Source organism: Colossoma macropomum, unplaced genomic scaffold, assembly GCF_904425465.1.
Source record: "Colossoma macropomum unplaced genomic scaffold, Colossoma_macropomum, whole genome shotgun sequence".
NCBI lineage: Eukaryota > Metazoa > Chordata > Actinopteri > Characiformes > Serrasalmidae > Colossoma > Colossoma macropomum.
Genome location: NW_023495761.1, coordinates 2439215 through 2461968, shown reverse-complemented (window position 1 = coordinate 2461968; position 22754 = coordinate 2439215). Strand labels below are relative to the sequence as shown.

The following is a 22754-nucleotide window of genomic DNA, read 5'->3' as shown; positions in this document are numbered from 1 at the left end:
AATGTTTTGGAGGTTAAACTTTTGTAGGGGTTAAACTCAATTACTGTTTTTTTTTTTCTTTTGGAGAAAGGATTTTACTGCTGCATGGCTCATTGCTCCTTATTTAGCACACAGTGCAGCACATAGGCTGTAAAGCCCACTGATACCTTCGTTATGTAGTTTGCTTTGTATTGATTAGGCAGTCATTTCACATTCAGCTACGTACAGTGGATTAAGCTTTTGAACCCCATGATCTCCTGTCCTGCATTCAGGATCAGTTGTTGCTTTTCATCCCTCCAGTTAAATTGACAAGGAGGCTTTTCTTATCCGTTGAACCTGATTACATTGACTAGGGGGTGCTGATCCAAGGTCTGTATTGAACCACCTGATCGCCTTTTCTCACTGTTCCAGGATCAGCTTTTTCTTTGCTTTTTCTATCAAACTGTGTTGACGCAGAGGTACTGACTGTAGTTCAGTCCTAAAATCCCTATCTTTCCTGCAGGGCATTGCGGGTGAGGAAGAAGATGTCAGGGGAACGCATGCCTGTGAAGATGATTGGGGACATTCTGACAGCACAGTTGCCCCACATGCAGCCTTATATCCGCTTCTGCAGCTGCCAGCTCAATGGCGCAACCCTCATCCAGCAGAAGACTGATGAGGTGCCTGACTTCAAGGACTTTGTAAAGGTAACAGGATGATCACTGCACTGTAGGAATGACTGTTGTTGGAATGAAAGTCGATTATTAAAAGTTTGCATTAATTGTTCACTTAAAAAACACATCTTCAGTGGTGATTTTTGCAGATTTGGGATGTAGTCACCAAGCATGAAGTATGTGTGTGTGTTACAGAGGTTGGCCATGGATCCTCGCTGTAAAGGAATGCCTCTGTCCAGCTTCCTCCTCAAACCCATGCAGAGGGTCACACGCTACCCCCTTATCATCAAAAATGTATGTACATGGACATAACTGATGTGATCTCATGTCACTGCCTCATCAATTGCAATGAATATACGTTATTAGAAAGAGCTTGGCATGTTTATTGATGGTCAGCAACAGCTGAAGCAGAATTAGCTCAGATAAGACATGCCATATAAATACCATGGAGGGCTGTAATTGGCTGATTAGAAGTTTTATAATATTTACAATATGTTTACTAATGTGTAGGTTTAGTATTTCTGGTTATTTTACGAGAACAGTCCTGGGTGTCCAAACGTTCTTTGAAAAACCTTAAAGCCCTTGTAGAAACCACTTTATTTTAGGTTCTTGGAGGAACACAGTATGTCTTTAAAAAGTTCTTGAGGCCCTCTGAGTAAAGTAACTGCCCAAATATTGGCCCTATCCTCAGGAGATTGCAAATTCGATCTCTGGTGAAACCACAAAAATTGGGAAAAATGCCAAAAAAATATATACAGTTGTATGCATGTTTTATATGATTGATTTTCAGATCCTTTGCAGGGAACAGATTTAAATATGCACAATTTCCATTTATTTGCATTTAATTTTTTATTTATTTGAGTTTAATATATTGGAAAAAATAAAATATAAAATGTACCAGAACTTTTGCACATGCTACATTTTATTTTTTTGATTTTTCCCTGCATGTTAAATTCAGCAAATAAACAGTAATTGTGCAGTAAAATGCAGAAATGTGTTCTCTGTAGTGGATGTGTTAACTTGTTTTTTCTTAGAAAACTAACAAAACCTTATTTACCAGGGGTGCCCAAACTTTTGCATATGACTGGATATATATTAAAAACAAAGGTTCTTGAACCATTAATGGTTCCTGAAAAAATCTGGCAAATAATTAACAGGTCGCTGTGTATAGTCCTTGCATTGTTTTTTCACCACACATAACAAAAAACGTGTACTGCTCATTACACCTTTTACTCAACACATCTTCTGTCATCCTCAGATTCTAGAGAACACTCCAGAAAGCCACCCGGATCACAGTCACCTGCGGCAGGCTCTAGAGAAGGCGGAGGAGCTCTGCTCACAGGTCAATGAGGGTGTACGAGAGAAGGAGAACTCGGATCGCCTGGAGTGGATACAAGCTCACGTTCAGTGTGAAGGGTTATCTGAGGTGTGTTGTAACGTCTATGCAAATGTGATAACAACGTGTGCAACAATGTGTAAATCAGCACAGGAAAAGAATGGTGCAGTTTTGCCAGTGAAAGTAGAGATTTCCATTTGTCTTTGAACTTGTTCTTATACTACTGTTCAAAAATTTGGAATCACTTTTCAAATGAATGTATATATTTTTTAAATTACATTTATAAATACAATAAAAACACAATATTATTTAAATATTTAAATTATCCAAATATTGTGAGCTAGACACACATTTAGGATAAACAGTATACATTAAGGATATACACATGCATTAAGGATAAATAATATACTGTAAATATCTTGGAATGTTTTATCTTATTATCTAATAAATATCTTATTTTTCATATCTGCCTGGATATGATTGTAACTTTTGAACTACAAGACATTATTTATGGATATAGTTTTTTATTAGTCCTTAATACAGTGATTTAGCATCATCTACTGCTCAGTTTATCATTCTGGATTTCTTTTTTTCTCTTTTTCTTTTTTTTAACAGCTTACTTCTAATGACTTATGATTATATAGTTTGCACAGGACTAGTACGTTATAACAATGATGTTATACATCTTGTAGTAGAATCAGTTCATACATTTATTTGCCATTATGTTAGTTTTATATTTTTGAAAACATTGATCCCAAACTTTTGGGATGTTACTTTATCTATTCTTTATCATATCAAACCTCAGAAAGTTGACCACTACATATTTGACCCAAATAAGAACTTCAGAATAACCATGTCCTTCCGGTCATCTCTGCATTCTAGCAATTGGTCTTCAACTCTGTGACTAACTGTCTGGGCCCTCGCAAGTTCCTGCACAGCGGGAAGCTCTACAAGGCTAAGAGCAACAAGGAGCTGTACGGCTTCCTCTTCAATGATTTCCTGCTCCTCACCCAGGTTACCAAACCACTGGGCTCCTCGGCTTCTGACAAGGTCTTCAGCGCCAAGTCCCACCTGCAGTACCGCATGTACAAGACAGTAAGCCAGCAATCATTTACTTAACAGAATATTGAATGTTATGAATTGTTCTTTGAACCTGCAGTGTGATGTGGTCAATGCCATTTATTTCCAAGCTGTTCTTAGCAAAATATGACTTATAAATAGTGGTTTACTTGTCTGGTGACTATTAGTGACTATGAGAGCCCAGCCTAAAAGCCTAATAACAGTAAAAGGCAACAGTACCAGTAGCCTAGAGGCTAACTAAACATTTTTTGCCCATATTATTTAAAGAGGTTGTTGTTAAAGAGTGATTTATAAAATCAGTTGTAAGAACTGCCTACCCAAACTGAGAAGAAACATAGCCTACAGGTTTAAAACACAAACACATTTACCTGTCATGCTAAAAACATGCTGAGAATATGTGTTGGTGGCCCTTATGCACAGGTATTTCCTTGCAGTATTGGCTAACATTACTGACATGCCTATTAAGTGTGTATTTTACACTTCTCTCACAAGTCTGTGTTGCTCCCTTTAGCCCATCTTCCTGAACGAGGTTCTAGTGAAGCTCCCTACAGATCCCTCGGGAGATGAGCCCATTTTCCATATATCCCACATAGACCGAGTCTACACCATACGAGCAGAGAGCATCAATGAGAGGTATGTACATGCATAGAGGCATGTGCAAAGAGCTGCAAACTAACTGAGCAAAGTTCTCATACTTTTAAAAGTTTTCTTCTCCACTCTTTTACCCTATTTATAATTACTTTCATTTTAGTACATCATAAAGAAAGCTATTGAACGTCAAGCACTAGATTTATGGTCAATAATGCATGGCTAATGGGTAGAAATTTGATTCTGAAAATTGGATTTTTCTGGTCAGAACTGCATGGGTGCAGAAGATCAAGGCTGCCTCTGAGCTCTTCATTGAGACGGAGAAGAAGAAGAGGGAGAAAGCCTATTTGGGTGAGTTATAGTGAATGTTGAAAACGCCCATATAAGTGGGCCATAGCGACGTGGGAAACATTCAGAATTTATAAACGCAGTGACATTCTGAAGCAGTACCTTTTCAAATATTGATGTCAAATACATAAAACAGAACTAAAATGTATTACATTTTGAAGATTGTAACTAGTTATTCTGATTTTCTGATATACTATCCGAAACATCCTAGTTCATTTTAAAGATTTGATGGCCTATGGCTTTGGAGGGAAGCTCAGAGCTACATTCAGGAATTTGCTACAGCCATGAGCCACACCACCTATCTTAGCAGGAATATTCGATAGAGAAACAAGCACAAGACATGTTCCAAGCCTAGTGAGTACAAAGTTTTCAGAATTTTTTTGTTTTATGTATATATGTGTGTATTTGTGTTTGTACAGTGCGGTCTCAGAGAGCTACAGGCATTGGTAGACTGATGGTCAACATAGTAGAAGGAATTGAGCTGAAACCCTGCCGTTCCCATGGTAAGAATATCTCTTTTTAGAAGATCACTGGTATAATAAATTCACCAATAGAATTGTTAACGTAATCCAATAGCTGTTCATTAGAACTTAAAAATTGGGCTCACATCTGCACAAAGTATCACAGCTCAACCAGTGTTTTTGGGTTTTGTGTTGTAATGTCTTCTTTTGTGTAGGTAAGAGTAACCCATACTGTGAGGTGACAATGGGCTCACAATGTCACATCACTAAGACGCTGCAGGACACGTTGAACCCCAAATGGAACTCAAACTGCCAGTTCTTCATCAAAGACCTGGAACAGGACGTGCTGTGTGTGACTGTGTTTGAGAGGGACCAATTCTCACCCGATGGTAAGCAGGACACACACAGGCCATTTATTGGCATACCCTTACCACCAGGCCCATGAATTAGGTGACGTGCCTGGGGGCCCGAACAGCACAGCAGGGAAAAATTAACTTATTTCCGATTTGTCATTGTGTTACGGCTGATCATAGTCCTGATGTTCTTCACGTTTTCCTGCTTTATCTGCTTCGTTCCACTATCCGCCTTTACCTCGGTCAGTCTTTCAGGTTTTTTAGCAGTGGGCTAATGTTCCTTTGAATGTACTTTGAAATTGAACTAAGTCCTTAGGAAAGTCTAGGCAAGCAGATTGGCTGTTTTCGATGAGAGGCGGGATCCGTGAACGGAAGCCATGTTGAGCATTACAGGCTGTCCCATTTATTTTCCAATTTCTTGCAAATTGCTGCATCTGTCTTACTGGGATTTTGACTCCAGCTTGTGTTCCCACTTAACCCCTTCTTATGAATTACCTTTAACTTCCTGCATAAAAGTTTTACATTTTTTAGAAATACACAGTGTTTTAACAGTAGCTGAATATAGACAATACATTTTTTTTTGCTTAAACCAAAAACTTTTTTTTTTCAGTTGAGTCATATTCAATTCCACTCAACAAACTTTATGTTGGCCAAAAAATCAGAGTGCATACTTGATCAATTATTTTAATTGATTAACTGTAACTATCAGAAATCTATGCACTTGAGTCATCACCTTCAGATCGATGCATAACAATTAGTCAGTACATTAGTATGAGCACTGCTTTAGTTCATTTCTTTTTTTTTTCCTTTCTGTGTGCATAGATTTCCTGGGCAGGACAGAGATTCGCCTGGCGGACATTAAAAAGGACCAGGGGTCAAAAGGTCCGATCACTAAGAGGCTGCTCTTGCACGAGGTCCCCACAGGAGAAATAGTGGTCAGACTCGACCTGCAGCTATTCGATGAACCCTGACCCTTGTGATCTTCAACCTCCTTTCACTCCAGATTCCATACTGCCCCCCTCTTCCATGGTACAAGTCCACCAGCCTAATGTGACAATCCACATCACTCAACAGCACCGTGCCCCATTCTGTGTGTGTGGGTGAGGGTGTAGAAGAGAGAGAGGAACAGAAAGAGGGAGATAAGGGAGTATGAGAGGACGCATGTTGGTCTAGAAAAGTAAGCTGTAACGGTCTTAATCAGTCCTGTAGTTTGATTTTTACACGACTTGAACGCACATCATGATTCAAAGCTCATAGAAGAGTTCTAGAGCTGAAGCTGAAGTCTTAAGATGTTGTTGGTCTGAAAGAATGAAAGCATTCATGGTAGCCCCTACATTGAACTTTGGTCATACTTCATTTGAAGACTACCTTCATAGGGACAAATAAAGTATTTTAAAACAATGCTTAAATATTTATGAGCAGCTTATACCAGTAATCGCAAGATAAAATTTGTAAATTGTAACACTGTTATAAAGCATCAGTGCCAAAGAAATAGGACTTTAAGGCAGAGGCCCAGTTAAGAAAACCAATTATTAGTTATACATAAAGCACAGAAGTACAGATGTCTACTGAGACTTGTTTGGTTCACATGAACAATTCACTGAGGTCTACTAAATAGAAATTGCTTATTAAAATAATAACTGGAATAACTTACAGTACTTTTACGTTTGATGCTTAAGTACATTTAAAAGCAAGTCATTTTGTACTGAAGTGGAAATACAGACAGGGTACTTTTACTCAAATAATATTTTACCAAGAATATTTCTACTTTTTCTTTAGAACAGGATTTTTGTTTATTTTATTTATATGGATATTCATACAGTTGGGAGAACATGTATGAAACTGAAGTTCATGAGCATGAAAATCTTCCACAGAACTGATATACGATCGTAATTAGGCCTCTGCCCTTTAAGTTACATTACTTTGGAATGTTTAAGACCTATACAGTGTTGTTTACTTCATAAACATGTTATGTCATCCTGTCATTGATTACTGGCATAGACTGTTCATAAGTATTCAAGTATTTCTTTATAAATACATTATTCAGTCTTGCATTATGAAGTCCCTGTGTAGAGAGCCTTCAAACAGTGTTACAGAATTTTTCAATAACTGACGTTAGTGGTTGTTTTATCCTCTGAATATTCACATTTGTATCTGCAAGACTCAACAGCAAATGACAAAATGAACATTTTTGTGTGTGTAAATGATTTGATTGTTCAGTGCTTGTGAGCACTTCGATTCAAAACATTCCTGTTTCAGTTTATAGTAGGATATCATTGTTCATTTGTCAGACAAGGCATTTAATATGTGAGATCTTGAAAAAAAAACACACTATACATTTAGTGTAAACAAAAGCAGCTTTATCGGTCACCTATAATGGCTTTAATGCAATTTGCCTCTGGTGCTGTTGCCAGTTCCCTCATGTTTACAAGACCTCTCTGTTCTAGATTTCAGAAATAAGTTCTAGAATGAAGTCAGTCCCAGAATTCATAAGTATATTCTACATTCTGGAATGAAATCAATTGTAGAGTTTGGTTCAGTGTTCTGTGATGAATTTCAGATGACTGCAGGTCAAAGTCTAAAGATTATGCCATTCCAGAAAGTATGTGAACACTCCAAGCTGTCTGTAGACTGAGACACTTTATAACATCGCTGTCATGAAAAAAACTCTCCATTTTTTTTTTTCTTGCATAGTTAGAAAACCCTGGGTTACCCTTTGAATTCTGTTAAAATTTCATGATGGAAGAAGCAACAAAGTTACATGGAAAAAAATCATGTTAACCTCTATTACAAGTGAATAATGTTTTTCCTTCTCCTGTTACCAAGATACCATTTTGGAGATACAAAGTTTTTTTCAGACAACATTGATACGTTCAGATCACACAGCCACAAAATGTTTAACTCCAGAGGTTTACTGTATTGCGATGTTGGGAAACCCATGTGAATCTCAACTTTGAAAGTTTCCCTCACACTCTAGTCTTATTTTGCAACGTGTTAAAACACTTGTATGCTTTTTTCCTTTGTTTTCAATGAAAAAAATTCCTATAGGCGACCAACAGTTACATACTTGAATGTAATCAGAAGGCTGGTTTTAAAAAGATACTGTACTTCATGCTTTGACTTGGGTAACGTAAAGATCAGATAGCCCTAAAACGTCAATACGCACTCAAGTGTTTATACTACTGTGGCTGAAATGTGTGCAGAGGGGGACATTTTTGAGTCCATTCCACCTGTAATGTGTAGAGCTGAGAAACAAAGTGACCAAGACTCTGATATTGTCTGAAATGTATTCCCTGTAGTTTTCCTTTAGAAAAACGCAAGTGCTTATCAGCATTTGAAATTGAGGTTTGGAACCACTTTCTGGAGTGCATGCCAAGATTTTTCTCCTTTGGGCTTTTTTACTGAGAAAACAGAAAATGCATTAGCCCCGCGTAATCCCATGTGTCAAGTACTTGTAAAATACTGTTAATGCAGAGCCAAGATTGAGTAAAGAATTAAACAGAGTTGTATGTTTAGCTTAGTAGGCCTTTAGCCAAGTTTAAATATTTTCTTCTCATCTGCCCTTTTCATGTGTATCATTTGACTTTCATTTTGGTACACAAAGTAAGCTATTTAACACTGAGTGCTATTTATAATTCATACTACATTACTAATGTGTTCTTTTTTTAATATTATTTCTATTTTTGAGATTTCTAAATTCCAGGTTTCCCTCTAAACACTGAACCCTGCTTAGGTTAGTAGCAGTTAGAGATAGTAAGGGTTAACACTGTAATTGGATCTATTTGTAAAGTTGAAATGTATCAGGGTTGATATTTTGTTTAACAGTGTACTTTTTTCTTTTGTTACGAACAGGGAGCTGTAAATGGAATATAGTGGTATGAAGTTTGGAAATTTGAGAATTGTATTGCATAGAAATTATGTGTATAGATGGTGTGTTGGTTCAAATGCACCACAGATCAGGCTGCAGGGGGATAATGACACTATCAGTTTAATAGTCTGTGATTTTCCTCCATAACGTTTCACAGAATAGCACTGCTTCTCCACAGTGTGATTCATTTTTGTTCTTTTTTCCATTATGGATTGATTTGGATGGACAGGATGAGATTGGTAGCATTACTGAGCTGGAGAAGTCGTTTCTGAATGAAGCGGCGATACTGTAACATTAAAGGAATACTCCTGCATTTTCAACCTAAGCTCTTTCCGCAGCAACTATGCCATAGAGTACCACAAACAATAATTTCATCAGGTTTCATTGTACTAACTCGTTGTTTCAGCCAGTCTGTACAGCATTTCACAGCCTGTCTTGTTTGACAAATTGCATTTTGTTAATTTCTAGTTAACTCCACTTTAATTGTTTAATTCTAAGCTGCTGAGTGAAATGCTCACTTAGGCAACGAGAGGTTCAGAATTTGATGTTCTGCTTTCATTTTCATTCTTCAGAATCTGTCCAAACAGGCTGCAGGTCAAATATTGTCTAGTAGAAGTTATCTAAAGTATTCATTTTCTGTCTTTGTACAGTACTGCACAAAAGTCAGAGCCCACACTTCCTTTAATTTCCAGTTAAAATGGCCATTAAGTACAAGTTATTAATTTTTTAGTGTCAGGAAACAAGCAGAAAACATGTATTCAACAGAAAACTACAGAGAAGTCTCAACAACTATAAATATAACATCACATTTTTCAGTGTTTAGTGTGCCCAAACTTCAGTCTTAGAAGTTGGTTGCATTTTCCGCATCTCACAATGCAATGATGCAAGTAATTCATTCTGTGATGTTGAGCTCTGGGGTGGACAGTCCATCAGCAGCTTCTTTGTTTGATGTCTTCTTTTTTATCTGTGTCCTTTTCTCAGTAAGAGCTTCTTGACAGCTACACATCCTTTCAGACTCATAGTGCTGAGTTGTCTTCTTACAGTGGAAGGATGGACAGAAACACCTGTGGATTTTTTTTTTCATGTTTGAAGCAAGAGTGGAGCTTGATTTTCTCCTCTCTGTCAAAGATGAAAGTACTGTTTATCTAATAATGACAAACTTGGTGGTCTTCCAGGTCTTGCACAGTTAGGAGTCCCATTTCCCCTACATCTTTTTCTTGTTTTTTTTCACTGAAGTTTTGGAAACTTATGTTTTTTTCATTTGACTTTCCTCTTCCTTCTGTGTGTTATTTTTTTATCTACTCTCCTGAAAATGAATAACCTGTGCCTAATGGTGTTAACTGGGAGTTAAATGAAGGGTGGTCTCTGACTTTCACTCAGTACTGAATGTGCTAAAATCCAAAATTAGTAAAGGTTATCTGCAGCCTAAAATGAGTTGTTACTTGTGAACAGGTGCTTAGCAAAGTGATAAACTTAATGTAAAAAATCACAAATACAGTCGAATGCAAAAGTTAGCACCCCTCAAATTGTGTATTTTGTTCCAAGGATAAATAAGCTGACACCTCATCTACAGGGAACAAACTTAAATATGCCATTTTTTCTGCAAATTATAGCATATTTAGATTTATTTGCTGGGTTTAGTATATTGGGAGACAATAAAGCATAAAACATGTGTTTGACCAGAGGTGCCCGAACATTTGCATATGACTGTAACAGCAACAACAAATCAGATTGTGCTGTGGGAACTAACTACTGTGTAAGACTTAATAGCTTTCAGTTCTTTTGCTAGGTAAGGAAACTTTAAAATTATTGTTAATGTTAGTTGACTGTATGCTACAGATGAGAAAGTTACAGATTAGGTTAAAAAATGCTGAAATATTCCTTTAAGTGCTGTATGTTTGTGTGTGTGTTAGAGAGCGTGTCCCTGTGTAGATGCAATACAGACGTCACTATTCCACTGCTGTGCTAGTGAGATGTCAGATTCATTGAGAAGAACTGCTTCTGCAGGGTGTGCAAGTTATTCCACTTAGTGTGTGTGTGTGTGTTTGCGTGTGTGTGTGTGTGTTTTTTTAGCACTGTTTGAGTGCTTCAGTTTGTGCTGGGTCACCTCTGGGACGTCTTACTGAAAAACATTTTACTTTAGATGACGTTGAAGAGGGTACAGTTACCTCTTTCCTTTCTCTCTCTCTCTTCTCTCTTTCCCCCCTGCATCTGTCTGTCCCTCTTCCCACTTCTCCTCTTTCGCCCACTTTACATTGCAAACCAGTAGGCTCTTTTCCCTTATTTTTAATGAGCAGTCCAGACGAGTCAGCGGTACAGTATATGTCTGTGTTTAAATCTTTGAAAGGAGTATAATATATTTCAACTTGAAGAGTAATTATGTTGATGACAGCATATTGTTATCAATGTAGAAGCAGTGTATTGTCTTAAATGTTGCAATTAAAGCTCAATTGGACCAAGGACATAGTGTGAATTACTCCGAGTGCTTGGGTGACTAATCCATCTGAAATGTGCATTAACATTTTTTTGAAATGCTCTACAGTCTCTTCACCTCTGTTACATTGAGATAATGTTCTCTGGTAAATCAGCACCTCAGGACTAGATTAAGCCTAGGCTTAGACTAAAAAGTATCACTGGTAATGCAATTCGGTCCAAGATTAGGCTTAATCCATGTCCAGAAAAAAAAAAGTTTGTATTTTGAAAGTTTCATAAGAAGTTTTCTTTGGTCCATATGTTCTTTGATTATGCCCGAGCACAAATCTGAAGAAATGTGTTGTTTTTAATCATTCTCATATTAAATCTGTCATTTGGTCACTTGGTCTTTTTAACAAAACGATAAAAAATTCTAATCTGATTGTCAATGAAAGTATAAAAAGGTTATATACAACTTAATTGAAAGAAGTTTTGTGGGACATGAATAGATTCATATTGAAGTTTATCAAAGCATGTTATATAAGCGCTGTACGACTTTTCATGATTTAATATTTTGTATTCCTAGAATTTTAAAGTGTTTTAATTTCAATCTCTCCAGGTATTATTTATTTATTATTTATTTAAATATTATTTCCATGTCATTTATTCCAGAAGTGTTAAAAGGCACAGGTGCTCTCTCAAAAGGCCTAATTATAAAACCATGGGCTATTTTTATTCTCAGCCATTAAGATATGTAGTTCCACTTTTTCAGACCACGTTAAGCCTAAATGTAAACAAAAAAAAAGGTTTTCAGCGATCAATCACCATTGCTAATGCAATTTAGTCCAAGGCCAGGCTTTGATCCGCGTCCAGGAAGCTGTTTAACACTGCAAAAGGGGCGAGCGCCCCCTGCAGGCCGCTCTTCTATCACATTTGTTGAGTGGATAAGCGTTTATAAGATTAGCTCGTTTAAAATACGCAGCCTAGTTTCCATCCTTCTGAGTAGATAATGGTAGGCTGACACAATCAGCTCCATTTCTATCCACTGGAAAAACACCCCGCTGCTGCTGCGGCTGCGCCTTTAGCGTTTGAACCCTCGTGTTTAGGGGGCGTGTTAGGAGCTCCTACTTCCAGCCGTTACACAACGACGTCTGCACGCAATGCCCCATCTAAACGTCCACTTCTGTCTGTTTGGGCCTCACAGCGTGTTACTAAATCAGTCTCCTTCTTAATCCTTGAACTTGACAACTTGTTCAGTCCTAGTTAGATGGACAAGAAGTGAACAAGAAATCTTGTCGACGTACCTCCAGAGAAACAGACCACCACGGAGGAGAGGGGTAAACATGTACTACCTCCATAACTGTGTGTGCAATTTAACTCATTTACGAGGCTGAAGAAGCTGGGGTCCTATGCTCCGGCCTCTTGTTCGTGTTTTTTTCCGTTCCACCTTAAATGGTGCCGCAGTTACGGGCACCAGAATGGAACTGCTGCACCATTTAAGGTGGAACGGAAAAATTCGAACAAAAAAAAACTAGAGAATATGAAGCTGACTTAGGCTTTGTCGTCTTACTTGTACGTTGTCCCGAACAGGACTGCATGGTTAAGTGTTTTAGTTCGATTCTTTTAGTCTACTTATATTTTAGTTGTGGTGTTTTCTGCTCTCCTGTAATGTTCAGCGTGGTGGAAAAGAGGAACCGTCGAGCAGGGGTAAATGTTCCACCGACCACAGCGATGGCAGCACCCCTCCTCAGATTTGGGCGCCTGAGTGAGCAGGTAAACTTACAAACAGGGCTGGGAGGAGTATTTTCAAAAAGTAGTGATGGATGAATATTGAATACAGTGTCCAAAATGTATTCAATGATGTATTCAGTTACAGTACATAAAAAAACGAATGTATTTAGAGTACATATTGACATGGCACATGGGGAAAAACTGCTGTTTTTATTATTTTTTATTTAATCCACTGTTCCTCGCTCTTACTGGTTAGCAGTTTTCTACATGTAATTCTTTTGTTAGTATATTTAATGAAAAATTCACTTATTTAAATGAACAAAATTCTTAGCAATTATTCAGTTCAGTAATGCTGAGATTAATAACTGGCTCAGATTTATCGGTCTACTCAGGCTTTAGCAAGAATTCCAGTGTCTGAACAGAAGCTGTTTTTTTTTACACACCATGATTTTAAAATAGTTAAACAAAAGGCAGAAAAAGTATTAAAAGTATTTCAGAAGTATCCTCCTAAAAGTGTTAAAAGTAACTGTATTCGTAACACTGCTTTCATTAAATGTAACTTGGACTGAATACAGATACTTTTTGTGTATTCTGGATATGTATTCCCAATACTTGTATTCCGTTACATCCCAACCCTGTTGACAAACACTTTCATTCATAAAATAATGTTACTGTGACATTAAACTTTAGCCTTTTTTGGAAATGAAACCAAACTATTCATCACAGGAAAGCATACAAACAGATATGGTCTGGTGCTTTTCTCCTCCCCTTCATTAAGTTAATTTACTTGACACTGTCTCTGAGGTCCTGTCCCAAATCTCACCATAAGCCCTCCAAGTCAGCACTTTTGTGACATTAACAACATGTGGTCATAGGCCTGTGTGGGGAAAATCTTTAACTGTGATTTTCTGACCTATATTGAGATATAGATATAGATTATAAATTAAGTTTGCAGTCCTTTTTTCGAAAAGACATTTAGCACATTCTTTTTTTCAGATTTGAGACTTAAATGCTGAGGGAAGTGTGCCACACTGCCAGCTTGCAACATCTGCGTTCTTATGTTAATTTCCCCAATTACAAAAGTTGTTAAGACAACGTTGAATAAAGAAGGATAGAATTAATTTGTAGGTCTTGCGATTTGAAAATTGCACTGCGATTTTGATATAAAAACGATTAATTGTTTAGCCTTGTGTGGACCTATAGTTCAGGAGCAGTGTTGTGCAAGCAGCTTAACAATGCAGCAGGCTAACTATGTTCGTATTAGGATGCGACAAGTCGCTAATGTCGCCTAAAGTTTATGTCTTGTGGGGGAGTTTGAGGCTCTCTTGCCACGTGTGGGCATGTACACTGTACAGCTTCTGACAAAAAAAACATAGAAAATGTACTTTATTTGTGTTCCTATTTTGTTTAAAATATGATTGCAGTTTACAAGTTTGTAAGTTTCTCTTCCATTTTTTGCACAGTACTATTGGGAGTAGGAAAGAAATGGCAGGAGAAACTAACAGAAACTGTAGAGTTATAATTTATATGCTATAAATCATTTGCATAAAGCTGAGAAAATCTCAACTTGATTTGTCGCTTGTTCCCCTGCTGCCATGTTGCTTGCTGCTTGTCACTAAATTGCAGCTGTACGTCACCCACTTCCATAGGAAATGACTGCTCATCTGCCGCTCTGTTGCCTGTTTTCTTGCTCTAGCTAACTATCCAGCACTCTTTGAGTTATACGAACGGTCAGTAACGTATGGTAATGTGAATGTAAGGTTAGTTACACTATTTAAAAAACACAGGGGCACAAGATAAATAGTTTAACATATTTGGTCATTTGGTCTTAAGGACCGATTCTGGGTAATGTTTCTCGCACGCACATGCAGATGAGGATCACAACACTCCAGGTGCCACCAGTTGGGACACCTCCAGCATTGTACCACACGAGCGTGTCCATGAAGAACAACAGAAAAGTCAGAGAAAGAAGGAGTGCATGGCATCCCATTTGGACAAGGCAGTGGTGTCCCATTTTGAGGTGCTAATAAAAACACAGGATACCCAACAGAAATCTGAGGTGCATGATTCATGATGTTTTGGCCTAGTACAAAGGGGATGCAAGAGGGAGAGACAGCTGAGATCTGTCTGATGTTCCAAAGCAAACATCCAACTAGATCAGAAAGAGGGAGATGAGACCCAGAGTTCTTTTTGCCTTGTTTTTCTACAGATTGATAATCATGGGGCCCTTTTGGACATTGCATTACCTCTCAAGTATTCATTAGCAGCTCTGAGTATGACTGTAGTAGCATCTGTGATTGATGAATGAATATTAAGGCTGCAGGGATTCTGCTGCAATGGCAGAAAGTAAAAAATAACAACTGACAAAGCAATGGAAGCAAGGAGCATAATCCTACAAAATACCTAACTGACTGGATTATACTTTTAGTCATAGTCCACATGTTTATATATATATATATATATATATATATATATATATATATATATATATATATATATATATATATATATATATATATATATATATACACAAAACAATTTATAACAATTTCCACAGGTCATAGTCCACAGGTTTATATATATATATATATATATATATATATATATATATATATATATATATATATATATATATATAAACCTGTGGACTATGACCTGTGGAAATTGTTATAAATTGTTTTGTATAAGTGTTATTGATCCATTTTTCATGAAATTTTCATACAATGAAAAAGGAAGCAGGCAATTTCAAATTATGTCAAAAAACAAAAAAAAGGACAAAAATGAGATACAAGGTTTTGTCTCGACAGGGATGATGACTCAGATTATCTATTTCAGAGTAGCATTGCAAGTGATATGATTAATAAATAAAGGTCAAATGAGTTGTGTGGTGACATGGAATGGTGGATGTCAGTAATTTAACAGCAGTGTGGTTCCCACAGCAACACAGTCTGAGCGAGAGAGTTCAGAAAAGTTCAGCTTTTTGCAGAAAACAGCAGTTTCGTGGTTGAAACCCTGCAGTCCCTTTGTTTAAGAAAAATAGCCAGTCCCTTTTCAGTGGTTCAGTATGTCCAGGAAGAATTATTGAATGTTCATAACTAGAACAGATTGGCTTTTAGCACTCAGTACTCAGACTTATACAAATATACAGTACTGTGGAAAAAGTCAGAGACCACCCTTTCCATTAATTAATTTCCAGTCAAACAGTTGGAAGTTCATTTTTCAACATCATGAAAAAAGCACAAAGCATATATATAACAGAAAATTCAAGTCTGCCAGGTCTTGCAAGGTTGTTAGGAGTCCCATTTTTCACTCAGTTTTGGAAACATATTGTTCTGTGACTTTCTCCATTTCCTTATGCAGGTTGATTGTCTTGTGTCTGATCTGCCCAGAAATATCTCTGGAAAATGTAATAACTTATACTTAATGTCCATTTTGACTGGAATTTAAATGAATAAAGGGTGGTCTCTGACTTTTGCACAGTACTGTACGATGGGGTGGACCAACCTCTGAGTTGTGAAACTTAAGCAAGACCACCACTATACATATTGTTTCGGCTCTCTCTTTTTCCTTAGGAGCAGAAATGTTTCCTCTGTACGCTTTTATGAGAGAGAACTTCTTGCAAAAACAGAAGAGAAAAATTCTCTCTCACTGTACTGTCTGACTGTTGTCTCTTGTATTATTAGCGCCTGCGTATGGAAAACTCATTTGGCATTTTAAGAGGAACGCGAAATGTAGTGAACTTCAATACCAAAGCTGGAAATCCCAAGAAACCAATCAGATATACAAGTATAAGTAAGTTAATATGACTATTCAATTGATTCTTCTAGAATGTTCATGTAAAAGTAGAGCTATTAGCCAATTAACGATTGTTTTTCATTTCCAAAGTGCATGATTTTCCTTTACCTTGACAAACAAACATACAGAATCCTTTTCTTCCTTTATTCAGCACATTATATAGTACAGTGTATGAAACTGTTTCTTAAGACAGCTTACATTTAAAAGCATGTATCTTTAATGCTGGGAGGAAGTCGTTTTTTATTAATGCTCATAAGTACTTTAACATCCTGTCTGCTCTCTTTACCCTAGAGAAGGCAAAGCCCAAAACAATAATCGATATTGGCAAACTATTACTGCAAAGGGCCAATGACGCTAAAGTGAATAAACAGTCAGTAATTGCAGAAGCTGCTTTGAAAGCAGCCACACAGACAGCCAAGCCTGCTGCATTAAAACAGTCTGCTGCTTTGAGTGATTCTGTGGCTGCAGATGCTTCTATGCAAAAAGCTCCAACTGCTCCAAGTTCTTCAGATGCTGAATCAGTGACTCCTGTTGCTGCAGGATTTGTGGATGCAACATCTAGGATTTCAGATGCTATAAAACCACCAGTCCTGTCTAGCGCTTCTGTCAAAGATTCAAATAAAACTACCAAATCTGTAGAACAAGGGACTTTTCCTGAAAATGTAGATCAAGGGACAGTGCCAGAACCTACCGCCACCAAGAAAATCCCTCCTGAAGCATCTGGCTCTTTAGGATTGTCTCCACCATTTGGCACATCATTCGAAGCTTCCGGAGGAGAAATGGCAGAAAGTCCACAAAAAACTGCCCACAAAAATGCAAGTACCTTTACAGCACCACCTGAAGCTGTTTCTGATGCTGCCCCCATAGATGTTACATACTCTGAGGAAGTTGATCCAGTCAGTGGTTTCACTGACATAGAGATCGCATCGAAAGAGCCTTCAGTTGGGGTCCTTTCAACCACAGGCACAGTGACTGCTGAAATTGTTGACTCTCAGTCTGTCGGTGCTGTGGACATCCCGGCCGTCCCTGAGGTGTTTATTCCAGAAATTTCTCCTGCAGGATATAGTTCTACCAAAGCCACTCCAACTGCTGAAGATGTAGAAATCATTCATGCCCTGGATGATGCAACATCCCCACCATCACTTTCTTCTAAAGATGTCCCATCAAGAGTAGAAGTTACCCAAACACAGATGCAAGATGTTAGACCACTGACTTCTGAGACTCCTACTGATGTTGCCTGCTATGCATCTTCCTCAAAGATCATTTCTGAAGAACTTGCTCATGAAAGTGCTCCGGGGGCAAAGGTTTCATCTCATGCTGTTCTAGAGCTTCCAGTGACAGAACTTGGGGTTTCACCTGTGGTTCCATATAAAGACACTGCCATTCAAGAAGACGTTGACTGTGCAAAAGCAGTGACCACTAACTCCATTTCAGTGGTCACACCTGTAGGAAGGGCACATCGGCATACAACTGCCAAAATCCCTGGGGGTTCCTCAAGTCAGGCTGAAGAGATAGTTGCCATGACAGAAAAGGTTCTGGACTTCACACCAGAGATGGTTTTTGAAGCTTCAGTGGCCCAGAGCCCTGAACCATTGAATGGAGAATTCGCAGAAGATGGACTAAAGACAGAAGGAGAGGAGGCAGTCAAGGAGTCTTCAGAGGGTACTCATCACTTTTTTCTGGTCTGTTATGTTTGAATCATACTTAGGCACATGCCAGTATAAAAAATTGTCACGTCAATTAACGTTTTATCACAGTTTAGGTTCCTATCACAATATTGCATTAAAAACACTTTTAAAGAACGCATTTTCTTTTAAATAGCAGTAGATGTTTGTAGTATTTACTGTAAAATACAGCACAATTTGCATTAGGCTACAGTTGAGAATCCTGCCATATAACACTATGACCCTGACCAAGAGCTTTGAAGCTGCTTCAATGTAAAATACAGCATGGAACATACTATGTTTACATAAAAATGCCATATTCTGTGCTGTATCATATAATCATCGTTTACATGTCATGTCAGTGATTCTGTGACAGATTTGTGTGTTGGCCCATTAGCTGTCTGCCGAAGTTCAGTTTTGTCACTTTTACTTCATACAGTTTTGTGATATAAACATGTATAATACATACATATAAACAGCTGTGACTGTTTACACACACCGCTCAGAAGAAGGTGCCATATCACGTGGTTAGAGTTCAGTGGGAGTCTGTGAAAGCAGAGCTACACTGTGTGTCTAAAAAAATCTCCAGCGAAATTTAATCTTGTTTGCATTTGGCAGTAAATTGCCAAATTTAAAAGTGACAGTATTTAAAAGTGTCAACATCAATGTTACTTTCAATGTTTAATATCACAGTTTACTCACTTAACAAATACTGGCACATGTCTAACCAGAGTACATACTAGTTTTATGTGGGTCAACTAGTTTCTAAAGACAAGTCCTGCACCCTCAAGACATAATTCACACAGATGGCCAAACATATAGGTGTAGCTAATAGGCCAGCGTACTTTGTAAAGCCAATTGTCAGAAGCAGGTCATTCATAAAAGAGATCACTCAGTCAGAGCTAAACATGGAACGGCCCATGGATGTGAGTCAAACCACACCTCAGTACAGTCTTTGATGTACAGTGAAGTATAGTATGTTTATCACAGCTGTTTCAGTGATATAATCAGCTTTTTATAATGGCTTGCTCATCTTTCTTAAATTATGATCATCCTAATATGGCACTCTGGCTTTATTGCTCAGAGTTCACTGCAATCTCATATATTCCACAGACTAGGTTTGTTGTAAGTTTTTTTTGCAGGCCCTCTAGGTGCCATTCTCATTGAGACTTGGTGTTTAGCTGCTAATGAGCAATGAGGTGAAAGGGGAGGTGGAGAACCCCCTTCTTTGAAAATAGTTCACATATCTCCACAAAGTGAGCTGTGATGATAAAATGGACAGACAATTGCTTCCTTGATATCAAAAAAAAGTTAACAGCCACAATAAAAGAAATAGCTTTTAAACGCAATTAAACACTACAAATGTTGACTTGCTTGATCACCCCGTCTTGTAAATCACACACATTTCTGTCTAAATATATTATATCAATGTTATGAAAGAGAAGAAAATGTATAATTCACCAGGGGGCCTCCAAAACAGGCAGAAATTGCAATTTATGGAAATTGCATTTTAAAGCAATATTCTAAAATATCCATTGCACAATTACAACTTGGCCTTCTATGTACAAATCTCACAGGCATATTACTTAAGGTTTTAATTTTATGTTTGATTAATTTGCATGTTGTGGTATTGCTTATTTGTCTTTGCTGTTATTATTGCATTGCCTTAGTTCAGAGGTCGGCAACCCAAATGTAACGAAAAGCCATTTTGTCCTTTCAACAAAAATCAAACCACTTTGGGAGCCACATTTTATGTCCATTTTTCCATCTTGGCTGTAAATATGTCTCAGTTTGTGCTAATGTTCAAGTATGGGCTAAAAATATAAACAAAAACGCTTACTTTACTACTAAGCTTTAGCTCAGCTATAGACGCTTTTCTCGCATCTCTGGCAGGAAACTTTTCTGCAAAAGTAGAATAGTTTCTTGTGAAATGTCTCTTAACATTAAACTTTTTTGTACAGGGCTGAATTCAGCATCTTATTCACCAGCTTCTTGTTCGAATTCCCATTCCCCATTCCTCCATTCCCATTCCTCCTTGATTGGTGCCTGAGGTGCCAGAATGTAACTGTTGCACCATTTAAGGTGGAGTGGGAACATTCAAACAAGAAGCTGGCTTAGCCTTATGACTTTTTAGTGTTTGACAGTTTCTCATTGCAAATTAAATGTATCAGCAAACAAGCTAGAGTGATTATAAACGCAAATAAGCCTGTTCGTCTCCAATTATCAATGTTTATCTTAAACTTTTCCTTTTGTCTTTTCGTTAGCTACTAGCTAGGTGAGACTGTTGTCTGCGTTGCTATGTGACCAGCAGTCTGAACACCAGTCTTCAGGGTTAAAGGGTGAATTAGCAGTTATATATTAACACCTGCATTTAAGGCCATTTATTGTTAAAACTGTGTTAGAACAATCGGCAGAGTTTTTTTTTTTTACTGAAAAGGATTATTTTGTGGTTACCTAAAATCTGCCCCACCAGGGCAGTAAAAGAGCTGCATGTTGCCGACCCCTACCTTAGTTCATGCTGCCAACATTCATTTAAATGTGCCTACTTACTTGTTTAATTAGTTTAAACATTGGGTTCCCTTCTGGACCAACGTTTCCACGTTTTGTTTTATAGTTATAAATGCTCGACAGTTTTAATCAGCTGTTCTTGTTCTTGTTATGGTTGTGTTGTTTCCTCATATATTTGTCACATAAAATACTGTAACTCTATTCTTATTAATGAAATGCTCAGCTGATCTCAGTAAGCAGTGGACAGGATTAAACGTGTTGGTGAAAATGTACCTTTTTAAATTGAAGTTTCATTCAAGGTATAATGTATTTATTCACTTAAAATTTCGTTGGCAGTTTCTGGGTATCTGGGTTGGCGTGTAACAAATTTTAGAGAGTAGATGTTAATCTTGGGTCAGTTTTTTGATCTTTCACTGCTACTGCATTTTGGAACAAGAAGATAAGTTGTACATATAAGGTATATGTGTATATTTTTGCTCTTATCTCCAGCACAACTGGACCCAATAAAGAGACTGTTCCTAGATAAGATTCGTGAATACTCCACCAAGAGCAAGTATGTACACAAAAATTTCTGTGAACTTCAAAAAAATCTCCCCTTTTTCATCTCCTCTGTGTTAACAGTACGCTAAACCACTGAATGTTAATCCAGCCTGTCCCTCATTTCCCAGTTTTCTTAATGCTAGCTCCTCTTCTATGTCCCTCAGGGCCTGCAGTGGGCTGGTTGATGCCGGCCCAGAGTATGAGAAAGCCTTTTCAGAGGAACTGACTAAGCTTCAAAGACTTTATGGTAATGGGGACCTCACGGCTTTCCCAGAGTTTAAGTTCCCAGGTGGGCAAGACTTTGTGTTACAACAATGTGGTCTTTTTTTAATGGTGTGGTGTTTTGTTTGTCATTTTGAGTGACGCTTTTTCTAAAACTACAATTGTTTTCTCTTTCTCAGAGCCTGTGTTGGATGAAATCAGCTCCAAATAAATAACAGCTGCTCACAGCTTTCCAAAGAAGTGTGACTTTTATTGTATTACCAAATAACATTGTAAGGTGCAGTGAATGTTTATCCATTATGTTTATATATTTTTGTAATTAATTATGAGAAACAATTCTGATTATCTTGATGTAGCACTTTAATTGGCCAGATAACTGATGACAAACCATGAAATAAATCTCAAGGGAACACTGTGCAAAAAAAGGAAAATAAAGTAATTTATAGAAATGAATCACATGACTAGCCTGTTTTATTTTAGATCAGTGTCAAATAAAATAACATCCTAGTAACTTCACTGGGATCCAATAATGTAAACTGACTGGCTACTAGGTACACTACCTTGTGTCTACAGCCATGTTCATTTAATCAGGTCAACTTACAATATAGGTGCACTTTTTAGTTCTGAAGATAGTAGTCCACCTGTTTCTATGCATAATTTGTTAGCCTGACTTTACCCTGTTCCTCAATGGTCCAGACCACACAGGACCATGATTGAGCAGGACCCCCACCAAGCATTATTTTGGCAGTTTTCAACAGAGCAGCGTTTATATGCATCAGCACATACTCTACAAGGAACATATTTAAATGTGGTGCTTTTCTGCAAACTTTAGTGCACAATTTTTATGTGTTTATTTATTTTTTGCTGAATTTAAAATGTTGGAAAATAATAAAAACAAAATATAAATAACTATGCCATACCTTTTGGGTAGGCCACATTTGTTTTTTTTTTTTTTATTTTATTTTTTTCAGTATGTAAACATTAGCAAGTAAATGTGCATTAAAATGTATTTTCTTTGTAGAGAGTGTACTTGGTTTCACAGAAAGATCAACAATACATGTCATGTGAGCAGGGACACCCACACATTTGCATGCGACTATAAACACATAGGTTGTGGTGGGTGAGAAAGTTTCTGATAAAGTGCATATGAAACTCTAATACTGGTGTACAGTGTTTTTAGATGAGCACTGTGGATACAGATATTACAGCACCCTAT

The 22754-nt window shown here is 37.5% G+C and overlaps 2 protein-coding genes across 5 annotated transcripts in view; both read left to right on the top strand.

Moving 5' to 3' along the window:
- Positions 1–8745, top strand: part of itsn1 (intersectin 1 (SH3 domain protein)) — a 72919-nt gene extending 64174 nt beyond the window's left edge. Inside the window, exons 31-39 of the mRNA XM_036563396.1 lie at positions 482–665; positions 828–926; positions 1891–2058; positions 2851–3063; positions 3560–3681; positions 3905–3987; positions 4404–4487; positions 4661–4834; positions 5621–8745. Coding sequence (XP_036419289.1) covers positions 482–665; positions 828–926; positions 1891–2058; positions 2851–3063; positions 3560–3681; positions 3905–3987; positions 4404–4487; positions 4661–4834; positions 5621–5769 — 1276 coding nt within the window. The 3' untranslated portion in view covers positions 5770–8745. The remainder of the gene's footprint in view (positions 1–481; positions 666–827; positions 927–1890; positions 2059–2850; positions 3064–3559; positions 3682–3904; positions 3988–4403; positions 4488–4660; positions 4835–5620) is intronic.
- A 3464-nt stretch (positions 8746–12209) lies between these two features.
- si:dkey-22n8.3 (flocculation protein FLO11) lies at positions 12210–21991 on the top strand. 4 transcript variants are annotated; one of them, XM_036563445.1, is made up of 7 exons: positions 12210–12415; positions 12755–12851; positions 16493–16601; positions 17145–18266; positions 21266–21329; positions 21481–21605; positions 21718–21991. In XM_036563445.1, exons 2-7 carry the CDS (start codon positions 12810–12812, stop codon positions 21747–21749), a joined length of 1494 nt encoding a protein of 497 aa, XP_036419338.1. In that variant the 5' UTR covers positions 12210–12415; positions 12755–12809; the 3' UTR covers positions 21750–21991. The 4 variants fall into 4 exon arrangements, with proteins under 4 accessions (XP_036419338.1, XP_036419335.1, XP_036419336.1 ...); XM_036563442.1 differs by having other exon boundaries at positions 16896–18266; XM_036563443.1 differs by having other exon boundaries at positions 12755–14829; positions 16896–18266.
- Positions 21992–22754: the final 763 nt, after the last annotated feature.